This window comes from Bufo gargarizans, chromosome 3 (genome assembly GCF_014858855.1).
Source record: "Bufo gargarizans isolate SCDJY-AF-19 chromosome 3, ASM1485885v1, whole genome shotgun sequence".
NCBI lineage: Eukaryota > Metazoa > Chordata > Amphibia > Anura > Bufonidae > Bufo > Bufo gargarizans.
The window spans coordinates 230,000,378-230,014,991 of record NC_058082.1 but is presented as its reverse complement, the minus strand read 5'-3'; the positions used below and the strand labels follow the sequence as shown (position 1 = coordinate 230,014,991).

Sequence of the window (14,614 nt, the reverse complement as noted above, 5' to 3'; positions counted from 1 at the left end):
GCCCTCACGGGCAGGGCCCCCTCTTCTTCCATACCAGTTTGTAACTCGTCTTGTTCATGCTTAGTGCAATTGTCTGTATTATGTATGTATACCCCTTTTCAGGGGTCGAGTGGAGGGGGAACGCATGGGAACGGCGTTCCTGCACTTTTTTCATGGCAGGAACGCCGTTCCCTTTCAGCCTCAGCCCTTTCACGGCTGAATCAGATTCACAGGGGGAGACGGAGCGCACTGTGCAGGGCAGGTTAAGGGAGGAGGGGCGGCTTCAGTTGAGAGGAAGCTGTCTGTGCGGTGCCGCTGCCTGCGACTCCTCTCATGGCGCCCCGCCCCCTAATGACATCATCTCCTTCACTACGAGATCATTTAGAATGTCTTTTAGAAAAGTTTGTCCTGGGATTCGAACTCACGACCTCTACACATCAGAGGAAGGCATTTACCCTCACAGCCATGAAAGCCGTCTAGGTAAATGCTTAAAAAAAAAAAATATAAGATTTCTAATTATACCTAGTGTACTGATATCTAGTGTACAACCATACACATGACAGCTGCCCACTGTGTATGGATGTAGCAGAGCTGGGTGTGTTGGGGCAGCTGTCATGTGTATGGTTGTACACTAGATATCAGTACACTAGGTATAAGTAGAAGTCTTAGTTTTTTTTTTTTTAAGCAACTACCTCAACAGCTTTTATGGCTGTGAGGGTAAATGCCTTGCCTGTAATGTGTAGAGGTCATGAGTTCGAATCCCAGGACAAACTTTTCTAAAAGTGTTTTTTTTTTTTTTATAAGACTTCTACTGATACCTAGTTTACTGATACCAAGTGTACAACCATACACATGACAGCTGCCCACTGTGTATGGATGTAGCAGAGCTGGGTGTGTTGGGGCAGCTGTCATGTGTATGGTTGTACACTAGGTATCAGTACACTAGGTATAAGTAGAAGTCTTAGTTTTTTTTTTTTAAGCAACTACCTCAACAGCTTTTATGGCTGTGAGGGTAAATGCCTTGCCTGTAATGTGTAGAGGTCATGAGTTCGAATCCCAGGACAAACTAAAAGTGTTTTTTTTTCTTTTTCTGATACTTCTACTGATACCTTGTGTACTGATACCTAGTGTACAACCATACACATGACAGCTGCCCCAACACACCCAGCTCTGCTACATCCATACACAGTGGGCAAAGTTACCTACAGTAGAAGTCTTATATATATATTTTTTTTAAGTAGCAAGCTAGACAGCTTTCATAGCTGTGAGGGCATATGCCTTGCTTCTGCTGTGTAGAGGTCATGAGATCGAATCCCAGGACAAACTTTTCTAAAAGTGCTATTTTTTTAATTTATTTTTTAGTCCGCAGCGACACAAATTACAGCATGCTAGATTTTCTGTGCTTTTTTATTTTTTGGAGGGGGGGGGGGGGTTGCAGTGGATCTTGGGTGAGTTCCCACACTTTTTTTCCCAGGACTTGACCCCTGCCCCTTTTCATATGTACAGCGCTATGGAATGAATGGCGCTTTAATAATAAATAATAATAATAATCACACATGCTGTAATTTTGCCTAAATGACAGGTTTCCCTGTATATCTGGGTTGCTGGGAGTGAAGCCACTCTTAGGGCCAGATTTATCATTAGCTCAAGTCAGAATAATGGAGTGAAAAAGTCACAAATTTTTGCGCAATCGTTTAAACTGCGCAAAAATTTGCGACTTTTTTCTGCTCTGCACTATGCTCGCCAGTTTTCTGAAAGTGGGCGTGTTTTCTTATGTAAATGAATCTCTAGACAGATTTACTATTGAGACTATTTAAAAAGTCGCAAAAAAGTTGCAATTTCACTCCAGTGAGGACCATGCTTATCTTATGAGACTTTTTAATAGAACATGTGACTTTTTCATAAAAACGTGCGACTTTTTCGTAAAGATGTGCGACTTTTGTAAAGCTGCTTACTGACGGATAAACTGCTACCGTCAAACCACATTTATTACAGTCTTAAAGGGCCGATGTCACGGACGGTGTACAGGAAACAAGACAAAGCAACATGCATATATGACTCACTGGATCCAAAGCTAAGGAACCAAGGGGAGACCCCTGCACAAGACCTAGCACTTTCCCTGGCTGCTCAGCCTATGCAAAGATCCCAGAGGTGGATGGTTGCATAGCCACGTACCTCGACTATATTACCCCTGAACACCCTACAATAGTGAGGGGACACGACCACCGGCTCCCTACACCAGACACGGAGGGAGTCAGGGTCACCTGGGATCGAGCAAACAGAAAATAACAGATAAATGTACAGCACTTAACTTTTTAGCAGACAGGAAAACAGGATGAGCATGCACACACACTCCAGGAAGAAGTATAAGCCGCCCAGTAATGCATTATGGGGCGGAATTTAAAGGGATGCAATCAGTCCAACTCCATGACAGCTGAGAGAGGCTAACGAGATGAGGAACTGAACAGCACAACAAAGAGAACTCAAGGAGGAGGTTCTGAAAGGCCTCTGTCAGAGCTTCTCAGCTGTCTGGTTGTGACAGTACCCCTCCCTCTACGAGTGGACTCCGGACACTCAGAGCCCACCTTCTCAGGATGGGACCTATGGAAAGCCCTGATGAGACTAGAAGCCTTAATGTCCGTCACTGGGACCCACATCCTCTCCTCAGGACCATAACCCTCCCAATGAACAAGGTACTGAAGAGAACCGCGGACAAGACGAGAATCCACAATCCTAGAGACCTGAAATTCAAGATTCCCATCAACCATAATCGGAGGAGGAGGCAAAGGTGAGGGTACAATGGGTTGAACATAAGGTTTCAATAAGGACTTATGAAAAACATTATGGATCTTCCAAGTCTGAGGAAGATCAAGACGGTAGGCAACAGGATTGATGACAGACAGGATTTTGTAAGGCCCAATAAACCTAGGACCCAACTTCCAGGAGGGAACCTTCAACTTGATATTCTTGGTAGACAACCACACCAGATCACCAACATTCAGGTCCGGACCAAGCACACGTCTCTTATCTGCCACACGCTTATATCTCTCACTCATGCTCTTTAGATTATCCTGAATCTTTTGCCAAATAGATGACAAAGACGAGGAGAATCTGTCCTCATCAGGTAAACCAGAAGACCCCTCTCCAGAGAAAGTCCCAAACTGCGGATGAAACCCATATGCACCAAAAAAGGTGACTTATCAGAGGACTCCTGACGACGGTTATTTAAAGCAAACTCAGCAAGGGACAAAAAAGAATACCAATCCTCTTGATTCTCCGCCACAAAACAGCGCAGATATGTCTCCAGATTCTGATTGACGCGCTCTGTCTGGCCATTCGACTGCGGGTGGAAAGCAGAAGAGAATGACAACCGAACCCCCAAGCTGAGAACAGAAAGCCTTCCAGAATCTGGAAACAAACTGCGTGCCCCTATCAGAGACTATGTCTGAAGGAATACCGTGCAATTTGACAATGTGATCAATAAATGCCTGCGCCAGCGTCTTAGCATTGGGCAAACCAGGAAAAGGGATGAAATGCACCATTTTGCTAAAACGGTCCACCACCACCAGAATCACAGTCTTCCCCGAGGAACGAGGCAGGTCCGTTATAAAGTCCATGGACAGATGTGTCCAAGGACCGGAAGGAATGGGCAAGGGAAGGAGAGGACCTGATGGCCGTGAATGAGCAAGTCTCGCAGGCTGCCACAAAACCCTCAACCAACTTACGAAGCGCAGGCCACCAGAATCTCCGAGCGATGAGATCCAGTGTGGCTCTTGCCCCCGGGTGCCCAGCAAGGACCGTATCGTGGTGTTCCTTAAAAATCTTGTGTCTTAAAGCGAGAGGCACAAACAACCTCCCAGGAGGACAAAGATCAGGAGCCTCTGATTGGGCTGCCTGCACCTCTGCCTCCAATTCAGAAAAGAGAGCAGAGACCACCACACCTTCAGCCAAAATGGGACCCGGGTCTTCAAAATTCCCGCCTCCCGGAAAACAACGTGACAGGGCATCTGCCTTCAAGACCATCTGGCCTGTCTCGGGTTCAGACGCTTGGCTGACTCCAAGTAGGCCAGATTTTTATGGTCAGTAAATACGGTAATAGGGTGTCTGGCTCCCTCTAGCCAATGGCGCCATTCCTCAAAAGCCAACTTGATGGCCAACAATTCCCTATCTCCCACGTCGTAATTTCTCTCTGCGGAGGAGAGTTTTTTTGAGAAAAAGGCACACGGTCGCCATTTGGCAGGAGAGGAACCCTGAGACAAGACCGCACCCACACCCACCTCAGAAGCATCAACCTCAACTATGAAGGGTAAAGAAATATCAGGTTGCACCAAGATGGGAGCGGAAGCAAAACTCTCCTTGATATTAGAAATAGCCTTATGCGCCTCTACCGACCAAGAAGAAAAATCTACCCCCTTTCTGGTCATATCAGTGAGTGGTTTAACAATAGAGGAATAATTCAAAATAAACTTCCTGTAATAATTGGCAAAGCCCAAAAAACGCATCAGCGCCTTCTGATTCTCAGGAAGCTCCCACTCAAGCACAGCGCGGACCTTTTCGGGGTCCATGCGAAAACCAGAAGCGGAGAGAAGAAACCCCAGAAATTGAATTTCTGGAACCGCAAAGACACATTTTTCCAGTTTCGCATATAATTTATTCTCCCGCAGGATCAGCAAGACCTGACGTAAATGTTCCTTATGAGTTTTGAAATCAGGAGAAAAAATCAAAATGTCATCCAAATACACTAATACAAATTTTCCCATCAAATGATAAAAAATGCTGTTCACGAAATACTGAAAAACGGCTGGGGCATTCATCAAACCAAAAGGCATAACCAAATTTTCAAAATGGCCCTCAGGGGTATTGAAGGCCGTCTTCCATTCGTCTCCTTCTCTGACCCTGACCAGGTTGTATGCCCCTCTTAGATCTAATTTGGAAAAGACTTTAGCCCCAACAACCTGGTTAAACAGGTCCGGGATCAGAGGAAGCGGATAAGGGTCACAAATAGTGATACTGTTCAGCTCCCTGAAATCCAGACAAGGTCTTAAAGAACCATCTTTTTTCTTAACAAAGAAAAAACCAGCGGCAACAGGTGACTTCGAGGGTCGTATGTGTCCTTTTCTCAGACTCTCAGAGATATAAGCACGCATAGCGATCCTTTCAGGTTGGGAAAGATTGTATAAACAAGATTTAGGCAGCTTGGCGCCTTGGATGAGATTAATAGGGCAATCATACTCCCTGTGTGGAGGCAAATCCTGAACTCCACTCTCAGAGAAGACATCCGAAAATTCAGAGAGAAAAGATGGTACAGTCTTAGTAGCAACCTCAGAAACAGATGTCGTGAGGCAATTCTCTCTGCAAAAGTCACTCCAACCATTTATTTGCCTCGCTTGCCAATCAATGGTGGGGTTATGTTTAGTGAGCCAGGGTAGCCCCAAAACTAGAGGAGTAGGCAAACCGCTAAGGACGAAACATGACACATCCTCAAGATGAGCATCACTCACAATTAAACGGATATTGTGAACTATGCCCTTTAATGATTTCTGAGAAAGTGGAGCGGAATCAATAGCAAAAACAGGTATATCCTTTCCCAAAGTGCGCACCTGGAAACCATGAGTTATCGCAAATTGATTATCAATGAGATTGACAGCTGCTCCACTATCCACAAAAATCTCACAAAAAATGCTCTTGCTCTCTAGCGCCACCCTAGCAGGCAGGACAAAACGGGAACTACAAGCAAACGGAAAACCTTCAATTTCCGCCTCAACCCTGCCAATAGTAACAGACGGAACATTTTTAAAAGATTTTTTCCTGTTTGTTTCTTTATTACTCCCAGAGAACTGCCTGAATCTCCTAGAGGGACAAACATTTGCCAAATGATTTATACCTCCACAACAAAAACAAACCCTCCCATGCGAGCTGAATCTTCTATTGTCAGAAGCAATCAACCCCAGCTGCATGGGCTCTTGCTCAGAAGGGGCTGACAGCGACTGAGACCCCTGCGCACAGAATGGGACCGCTGCACTGTCCTGGGACTGAGTATGACAGGAAGGAGAGATCTCTCCTCTCTCTCTAAGACGCCTGTCAATACTAACGGCCTGAGACATAGCAGAGTCCAAGGAAATAGGCCTTTCATGAAAGGCAAATGCATCTTTCAATCCCTCTGAAAGACCATGGCAAAATTGACTTCGGAGTGCAGCATCATTCCAACCAGTATCAGCTGCCCATCTCCGAAATTCTGAGCAGTATATCTCTGCGGATTGTTTACCCTGGCATAATAGACGTGGTCTAGACTCAGCCAGAGCAATACGATCCGGATCATCATATATCTGACCCAGGGCAAAAAAGAATTCATCCACTGAATGGAGGGGCTGTGCCCCCTCCGGCAGCGAAAAGGCCCAGGACTGAGCGTTACCCCAGAGCAGCGATATAATGATCCCCACCCTCCGTTCCTCATCACCAGAGGAATGGGGAAGAAGGCGAAAATTGAGTTTGCAAGCCTCTCTAAAACGCACAAAATTCTCACTACCCCCGGAAAACGTATCAGGGAGCGAGATCTTAGGCTCAGAACAAACTTCATGAATGCCAGCTGAACCGGTCACTTGAAGCTGAGAAAAAGTCCTGCGGAGATCAGCTACCTCCAATGAAAGACCCTGAAGGCGTTCAGCCAAAAGTGAAACCGGATCCATGCTTGAGACGGTTTTGGCGGCTTATAATGTCACGGACGGTGTACAGGAAACAAGACAAAGCAACATGCATATATGACTCACTGGATCCAAAGCTAAGGAACCAAGGGGAGACCCCTGAACACCCTACAATAGTGAGGGGACACGACCACCGGCTCCCTACACCAGACACGGAGGGAGTCAGGGTCACCTGGGATCCAGCAAACAGAAAATAACAGATAAATGTTCAGCACTTAACTTTGTAGCAGACAGGAAAACAGGATGAGCATGCACACACACTCCAGGAAGAAGTATAAGCCGCCCAGTAATGCATTATGGGGCGGAATTTAAAGGGATGCAATCAGTCCAACTCCATGACAGCTGAGAGAGGCTAACGAGATGAGGAACTGAACAGCACAACAAAGAGAACTCAAGGAGGAGGTTCTGAAAGGCTTCTGTCAGAGCTTCTCAGCTGTCTGGTTGTGACAGCCGATCATAAATCTGACTTGGCTAAAACTGACTTTAGCCATATGTTAAAGTGGAGTGAGCTGTCAGTCGTGATAAATCTGGCCCTTAGTCTCTTGATTTCTCAGTGGCAGTAGAAGAAACATTTAAGGGGTTGCCGCAAGTTTTAAACTATGGGGGAGATTTATCAAGAACGGTGATTTCTGCTCTGGTCTTGATATCCCCTGCTTTGCCGGAGGATGTACCTAGTTTATGATGAGGCACAGGCCTCATCATAAATTAGGCGTATCCTCAGGCAGTCTGTGTGCCTAAACAGAAATCTACAACAGCTCAGAACTGATGTAGATTTATGGTTTTATTTGCCACCAGAACTAGTGTAAATGAAGATAAATTTGTCTTGGCTGTTGACCACGCCCCTTCCCACCATTGTCACGCCCCTTCTGGAAAAGTGGCGAAGGCAGCGTACAAAGAGATACTTGCTATTTTTTTTCCTTCAAAAAGTCACATTTAAAAAGCTTTTTAAAGCCAATTTTCTGGCGCAAGCCAGATGATAAATCTTCCTCTGTGTGTCTACTTTGTGTCTGATTGGTGGTGATCCAACAATCACGATAATGGGGGTTGCCCTCAAATGAATGGAACAATGGTCAAGCATATGTGCTTCTGCTTATTTCATATCTATAGGGCTCTATAGCTCAACATTTATGCATATCTCTAGGATGTGCCACAAATGTTACAAAAAAGGTGAAGGTCTCACCTCTGGGACCCATTTCTATCTCCAGAACGGGCCCCCTGATCTGATGGGTGTGCAGCTGCTCATGCACGGCCACCCCCATGCACCTATATGGAAGTTGAAAAAACAGAGGATCTAGGACAACCCCTTTAAAAATGTTTTTATTGAATCACTTGCTACCAATACCTGTTTGTGATGATTAATTGAACTATAGATTTGCTGAATAAAATTTGCAGAAATAGATCTAATATTTCGGTAACTTAAGATGAAGAAAATGCGGTCACCAGTAGTCTGGAGTGATGCGGGTTTTTTTTGTAGCTCTATGGAACAATGGCCTGTTCCCACATGACATTTATATGGCAGCTGGGATTACTGGTTGCTGCTTGTACTTTTTAGAACAAATCTCACGAATGTCACATGCTTTCTGTGATTTGCATTCCTGCCTGCTGCAGCTTTTTTTAACCCCTTTTCAACATCTGCAGTACATGTATAGTGACATGGTTATAACATGGTTATAATGGAAAATAATAGCATTCTTTAATACAGAATGCAAAGTCAAATGTCAAGTGAGGGTTAAAAAATAATAAAAACATTACACACCCCATCCACTTGATCGCACAGGCTGGATCCTCTTCTTTCTTCTTCTTGAAGAACCTGCAAAAGGACCTTCGCTGACGTCATCGCGCTCACCATGTGGTGAGCGCAATTACGTCATCAAAGGTCCTTTTGCAGGTCCTTCAAGAAGAACAAAGAAGAGGATCCCGGCTGCGCGATCAAGTGGATGTGGTGAGTAAGGTTTTTATTATTTTTTAACCCTTAATTGACATTTGACTTTGCATTCTGTATTCAAGAATGCTATTATTTTCCATTATAACCATGTTATAATGGAAAATAATAAAGTAAATGTCGTCCCGTTTTGCTCATCCCTCGTCTCCTTAGCAACCATCCGTGAAAATCAGCCCCATTCATTTCTATGGGGCCTGCGTTACGTGAAAAACGCAGAATATAGAACATACTGCGATTTTCACGCAACGCACAAGTGATGCGTGAAAAACATCGCTCATGTACACAGCTTCATTGAAATGAATGGGTCCGGATTCAGTGCGGGTGCAATGCGTTCACCTCACGCATTGCACCCGCGTGGAATACTCGCCCGTGTGAAAGGGGCCTAAGGGTTTGTTATCCATTTAGTGCATGTGCTGGAGTATTTCCAGTGTGTCTGAATAGTCATGCTCAGTAATGGTATGGCTATACCTCCAGATCATTGCTCCTAAATGTCTTTCATTTTATTTAGACTTATGCAAAACTGCAAGTGAGTAAACCGAAAATAAGAGATGGGATGGAAAAAGTGGAGAATACGTCAGAGAATTACTTTCCGTGTGAATGTCGTAGGCATAAGGTGAGAAAAAACAGTATACTCTGTTCATCACATCATATATTTTTAAGTATTATTAAAGGGGATTTCCAGGTGTTTAAAGGGAATCTGTCACCACAATCTTGGACTATTATCTGCTGTAATATATGAGTAGAACTGCAGATAAGGAGTCCTCCCCACTATGATGGTATGGCACAGCAGCCTGGACTGTGTATTTCAGGGCAGCTTTGAGTGCTGATAGTAGGGGGAACAGAGGACAGTAGGAAAATAAAAAAAATGCTAAACTGGACTCCTTCCTCATGTATTACTGCAAGTAATAGTCCAGAATCGTAGTCACAGATTCCCTTTAATACTGATAACCTATCTTTAGGATAGGTAATCAACATCTGATCAGTAGTGGTCTGACTCCCAGCACCCCCACCAGACCAGTCAGCTGTTTGAAGAGGCCGCCTCGCAGCTAACCAAGTACAGCACCATCGATTAGATAGTGGCTGTGCTTGATATTGCAGCACAACCTGATTGACTTGAATGGGACTGAACTGTGCCTAGGCCATAGACTGATAACAGTGAAGTTACTGGTCTAGCAAGAGGCCACAGCACGCTGTAGCCTCTTCAAACAGCTGACCAGTGGGGGTGCTGGAAGTCCGACCACCACTGATCACTTATTGATGACCTGTCCTGAGAATATTACTATTACATGGCTGACGTGCATAGCTAGCTTTAAACTCAGCCGATGACAGTTCTGCACATGCCAGTGTCGGACAGGGGAGCGAGACTTTCCTGACTTTGACTGTTTTACAAACGTTTTACACCACTTTTCTGTGCACAAATAGTGGTGAACTATGCTAGCTATAACCCACATGTTTGAGTTGTGAATAAAGCATATACACTGTATAAGGTTCTGTTCACATTTTTGCTGTGGATCCAGATATAACAAAAGCCCAAATCACCTGTTGCAAGACGGCCATCACTGGTACTTAACATCTCTTGTGACTTATAATGGGGTATTTCTGTTTTCCCTGAGGTGTCCTTAATATTAACAGGAAAAAGGTGCTGTATACTGCACTATTTGTCATGGCAAACATGACAGAGTCTGCTGTGGAGGCTCCAACAGAACAGTCTGAACAGAGTCTTACACTTTATATATCGCTGTAACAGTGATACATTAGCAATTGTGCTTCTATGGGATTTTGCAAGGAATACTTCTCTAGGCAATCATAAATAATCCTTAATACAAAATCTGTGTCATTCATACCAACCAATCAGATTACACATTTCATTTTTGCAGAACGGAAATTTTCTATCCTTTGCCCAAAAAATATGTTATCATCCCAGCCATAGTCTGATCAGTGTCTGAGAAGAGAAGGGGATGCAGAAATAAGGGGCCATGCTGGGATTCTAGGGGCACTACTAAATGACAAAAAATAGGCATTTGTTATGTACTTTTAGACAAAAACTTGAAAAACATTTTTTTTATCTTGCAGGTCAAGGATGAGCTTTGATGCTAACAGAGGGTTCTTGTTTTCCATTACACGGAGCGCTGGAAGTTTGGGGATTTATAAAACAGCTGTATTTTGTACAGTCGATACAGTACTGCCAGACAACGCACAATAATATTCTGCCCCATTTCTACAAGAGAAATCTTTTTTTAAATAAATCCTGGTGTTTTAAACTTTCAGGTGGATGCAGTAACTTCTCCAGAGGGGCAGCAGTCAAACAGATCACTCAGTCTTTAAACAGCTGGATTAATAAAGGTTTCTAGCTAGATGATTTTATATTGTGCCTTTGATGAATGATGAAAGCATGGTAATAATGGATTGTCCACCAGCATTCTTCCTCTCAGTTCATTTTGCTGTAGACGACCAAGTAGACAGCACTGGGTGGCATAGTGACCTGCAGCATTGGGTTCCTGAAGGGAAATGCCCCCTTATCAACTCTACTATAGCCATGCTTGTACCTATGTGGCCATTCACCTCTACTCATGGACAGGCGCTATTCATCCACTTTTTTATTTTATTTTAAGGTTGATTTAAAGATCTCATTTATTAAAACTGGCTAACAGAAAACTTGGTCTTATTGCCCATGGTAGCCAATAAGAGTTCCCTTGCTTTGGTCTGGAAATTTTTTTGCGGTGCGGTGGCACGGACAGAAACACCAGAGAAGCACTCCGTAGTGCTTCCGTGGGGTTCTGTGCCTCCGTTCCGCACCGCAGCTCCAGATTGCGGACCCATTCACATTGCGGGCCACAATACCGCCACGGCCGTGTGCATGAGGACTTAGTGGGCGACATCAAAACAGTATCTGGTTCATATCAAGTTAGTCTTAACAACCTTGGCAGCAGATTGTTCTCAGAAGATTATGAAGAGGAGTTGAAGGACTGACACAATTTACATCCACTATTCCATATGTATGGAAACTTTTAAATCACCACAGCAGAGCTGGAGAATGCAGAGTGGAAGCAGCGCAGACCAGGGAAGGGAGATCTGCCGTCTGCTCAGTGTATAAATGGAAGCAACATGTGGTAAGAGCACCCCTTTGTGCTGCAGGAGATTAACCCTTTAGGGGGGAGGGCTCTGGTTACTGACACTTTTGGGGGGGGGGCTATTGTTGCTGGCTAGTAAGGGAAGGCGGGATTAGCCTCAGGGGGAGGGCAGTGACGGCCATCTTAACTGAATAGTGAAATTGCAGTTTTATGCAGACTGGTTGCTAAGGGCTGAATCTTATTAAATACGGGGTAAGTGAGTCTAATAGTAACTGATTCTGGAAGATCATCTTATTAGTAATTACATATATGAAAATTGAAATTAGGGTCTAAGTGTGACAGTTATCCTTTAAGTTTTACACAGTGAAATAATTTTTAAACAGAATAAAATCTTGTTTTTGTGTTGCCATTTTCTGAGAGGCCTATTTTTTTAATTTCTTGAGTAGGGGCTCATTTTTTGCAGAATGAGATGACAGTTTGATTGGTACAATTTTGGGGTACATAAGACTTTTTGATCACTTGGTATTAAACTTTTTGTGCGGCAAGGTGACCAGAAAATTGTGTTTTTTACTTTTTTTGTCACGGTGTTCGCGGGTCGATATGGACGTGGCGATACCTAAGGCTACTTTCACACCTGCGTTAGGTGCGGATCCGTCTAGTATCTGCACAGACGGATCCGCACCTATAATGCAAACAATTGTATCCATTCAGAACGGATCTGTTTGCATTACCACGAACATTTTTTTTTTCATGATAATGCAAACGGATCCATTTTGACTTACATTGAAAGTCAATGGGAGGCGGATCCGTTTTCAATGCAAGCAGAGTTTTGGTGTCCGCCTCCAGAGCGGAATGGAGGCTGAATGGAGGCAAACTGATGCATTCTGAACGGATCCTTATCCATTCAGAATGCATTGGGGCTGAACTGATCCGTTTTGGGCCGCTTCTGAGAGCCCTGAAACGGATCTCACAGGCGGACCCAGAAACGCCAGTGTGAAAGTAGCCTAATATGTCTACTTTTCTTTTTTCCCTATTTTTTGTTACTTTATTTTTTTTTCCCACTCTGGGACTTCAACTTTACAAAGCATTGGCTGTAAGTGTATTACAGACTGGCTCTCACGGAAGGCAGCCACGATGCCTAAGGAAGGAATCGGGCTGCCTTCTCTGCCATCGGGTCCCCGTCACAGCAGCGCGGGGACCTGATGGACACGCCACACCCGGCAGTATACTGAAAGTGCCGTGGTCAGCGCTGACCGCGGCAGTGCAAGGGTTAATGCGCCGGCATCTGTGTTTTCACCGATGCCAGCGCATACAGCAGGGGTCCCACTATCAGTGACTTCCGGACCCCTGTAGCTAATCGGGTGGGCGCAGCTCCTGCACCCGCCCGATCAGAGCGCTGTAGCTGTATGGCGCTGGGATTTCTGTCCCAGTTTGGCGCTGGTATCTTACGGGTTAATCTAGGCCGTGCTGTCTTTTAACCACTTCAGCCCCGCTAGCTGAAACCCCCTTCATGACCAGGCCACTTTTTACACTTCGGCACTACACTACTTTCACCGTTTATCGCTCGGTCATGCAACTTACCACCCAAATGAATTTTACCTCCTTTTCTTCTCACTAATAGAGCTTTCATTTGGTGGTATTTCATTGCTGCTGACATTTTTACTTTTTTTGTTATTTATCAAAATGTAACGATTTTTTTGCAAAAAAATGACATTTTTCACTTTCAGCTGTAAAATTTTGCAAAAAAAAAAGACATCCATATATAAATTTTTCACCAAATTTATTGTTCTACATGTCTTTGATAAAAAAAAATGTTTGGGCAAAAAAACAATGGTTTGGGTAAAAGTTATAGCGTTTACAAACTATGGTACAAAAATGTGAATTTCCGCTTTTTGAAACAGCTCTGACTTTCTGAGCACCTGTCATGATTCCTGAGGTTCTACAATGCCCAAACAGTAGAAAAACCCCACAAGTGACCCCATTTCGGAAAGAAGACACCCTAAGGTATTCGCTGATGGGCATAGTGAGTTCATAGAACTTTTTATTTTTTGTCACAAGTTAGCGGAAAATGATGATTTTTTTTATTTTTATTTTTTTCCTTACAAAGTCTCATATTCCACTAACTTGCGACAAAAAATTAAAAATTCTAGGAACTCGCAATGCCCCTCACGGAATACCTTGGGGTGTCTTTTTTCCAAAATGGGGTCACTTGTGGCGTAGTTATACTGCCCTGGCAATTTAGGGGCCAATATGTGTGAGAAGTACTTTGCAATCAAAATCTGTAAAAAATGACCGGTGAAATCCGAAAGGTGCACTTTGGAATATGTGCCCCTTTGCCCACCTTGGCTGCAAAAAAGTGTCACACATCTGGTATCGCCGGACTCAGGAGAAGTTGGGCAATGTGTTTTGGGGTGTCATTTTACATATACCCATGCTGGGTGAGAGAAATATCTTGGTCAAATGCCAACTTTGTATAAAAAAATGGGAAAAGTTGTCTTTTGACAAGATATTTCTCTCACCCAGCATGGGTATATGTAAAATGACACCCCAAAACACATTGCCCAACTTCTCCTGAGTATGGCGATACCAGATGTGTGACACTTTTTTGCAGCCTAGGTGGGCAAAGGGACCCACATTCCAAAGTGCACCTTTCGGATTTCACCGGTCATTTTTTACAGATTTTGATTGCAAAGTACTTCTCACACATTTGGGCCCCTAAAAAGCCAGGGCAGTATAACTACCCCACAAGTGACCCCATTTTGGAAAGAAGACACCCCAAGGTATTCCGTGAGGGGCATGGCGAGTTCCTAGAATTTTTTATTTTTTGTCACAAGTTAGCGGAAAATTTTTTTTTTTTTTTTTTTTTTTTTCATACAAAGTCTCATATTCCACTAACTTGCGACAAAAAATAAAAAATTCTA

General features: G+C 44.0%; 1 protein-coding gene across 1 annotated transcript in view; it reads left to right on the top strand.

The window, feature by feature from the left end:
- The window catches only part of POGLUT2 (protein O-glucosyltransferase 2), a 116,306-nt gene extending 105,328 nt beyond the window's left edge, over positions 1 to 10,978 (top strand). Inside the window, exons 9-10 of the mRNA XM_044285641.1 lie at positions 9,131 to 9,235; positions 10,696 to 10,978. Of these exons, the coding sequence (XP_044141576.1) occupies positions 9,131 to 9,235; positions 10,696 to 10,713 (123 nt within the window). The 3' untranslated portion in view covers positions 10,714 to 10,978. The remainder of the gene's footprint in view (positions 1 to 9,130; positions 9,236 to 10,695) is intronic.
- The last annotated feature ends 3,636 nt before the right edge of the window (positions 10,979 to 14,614 follow it).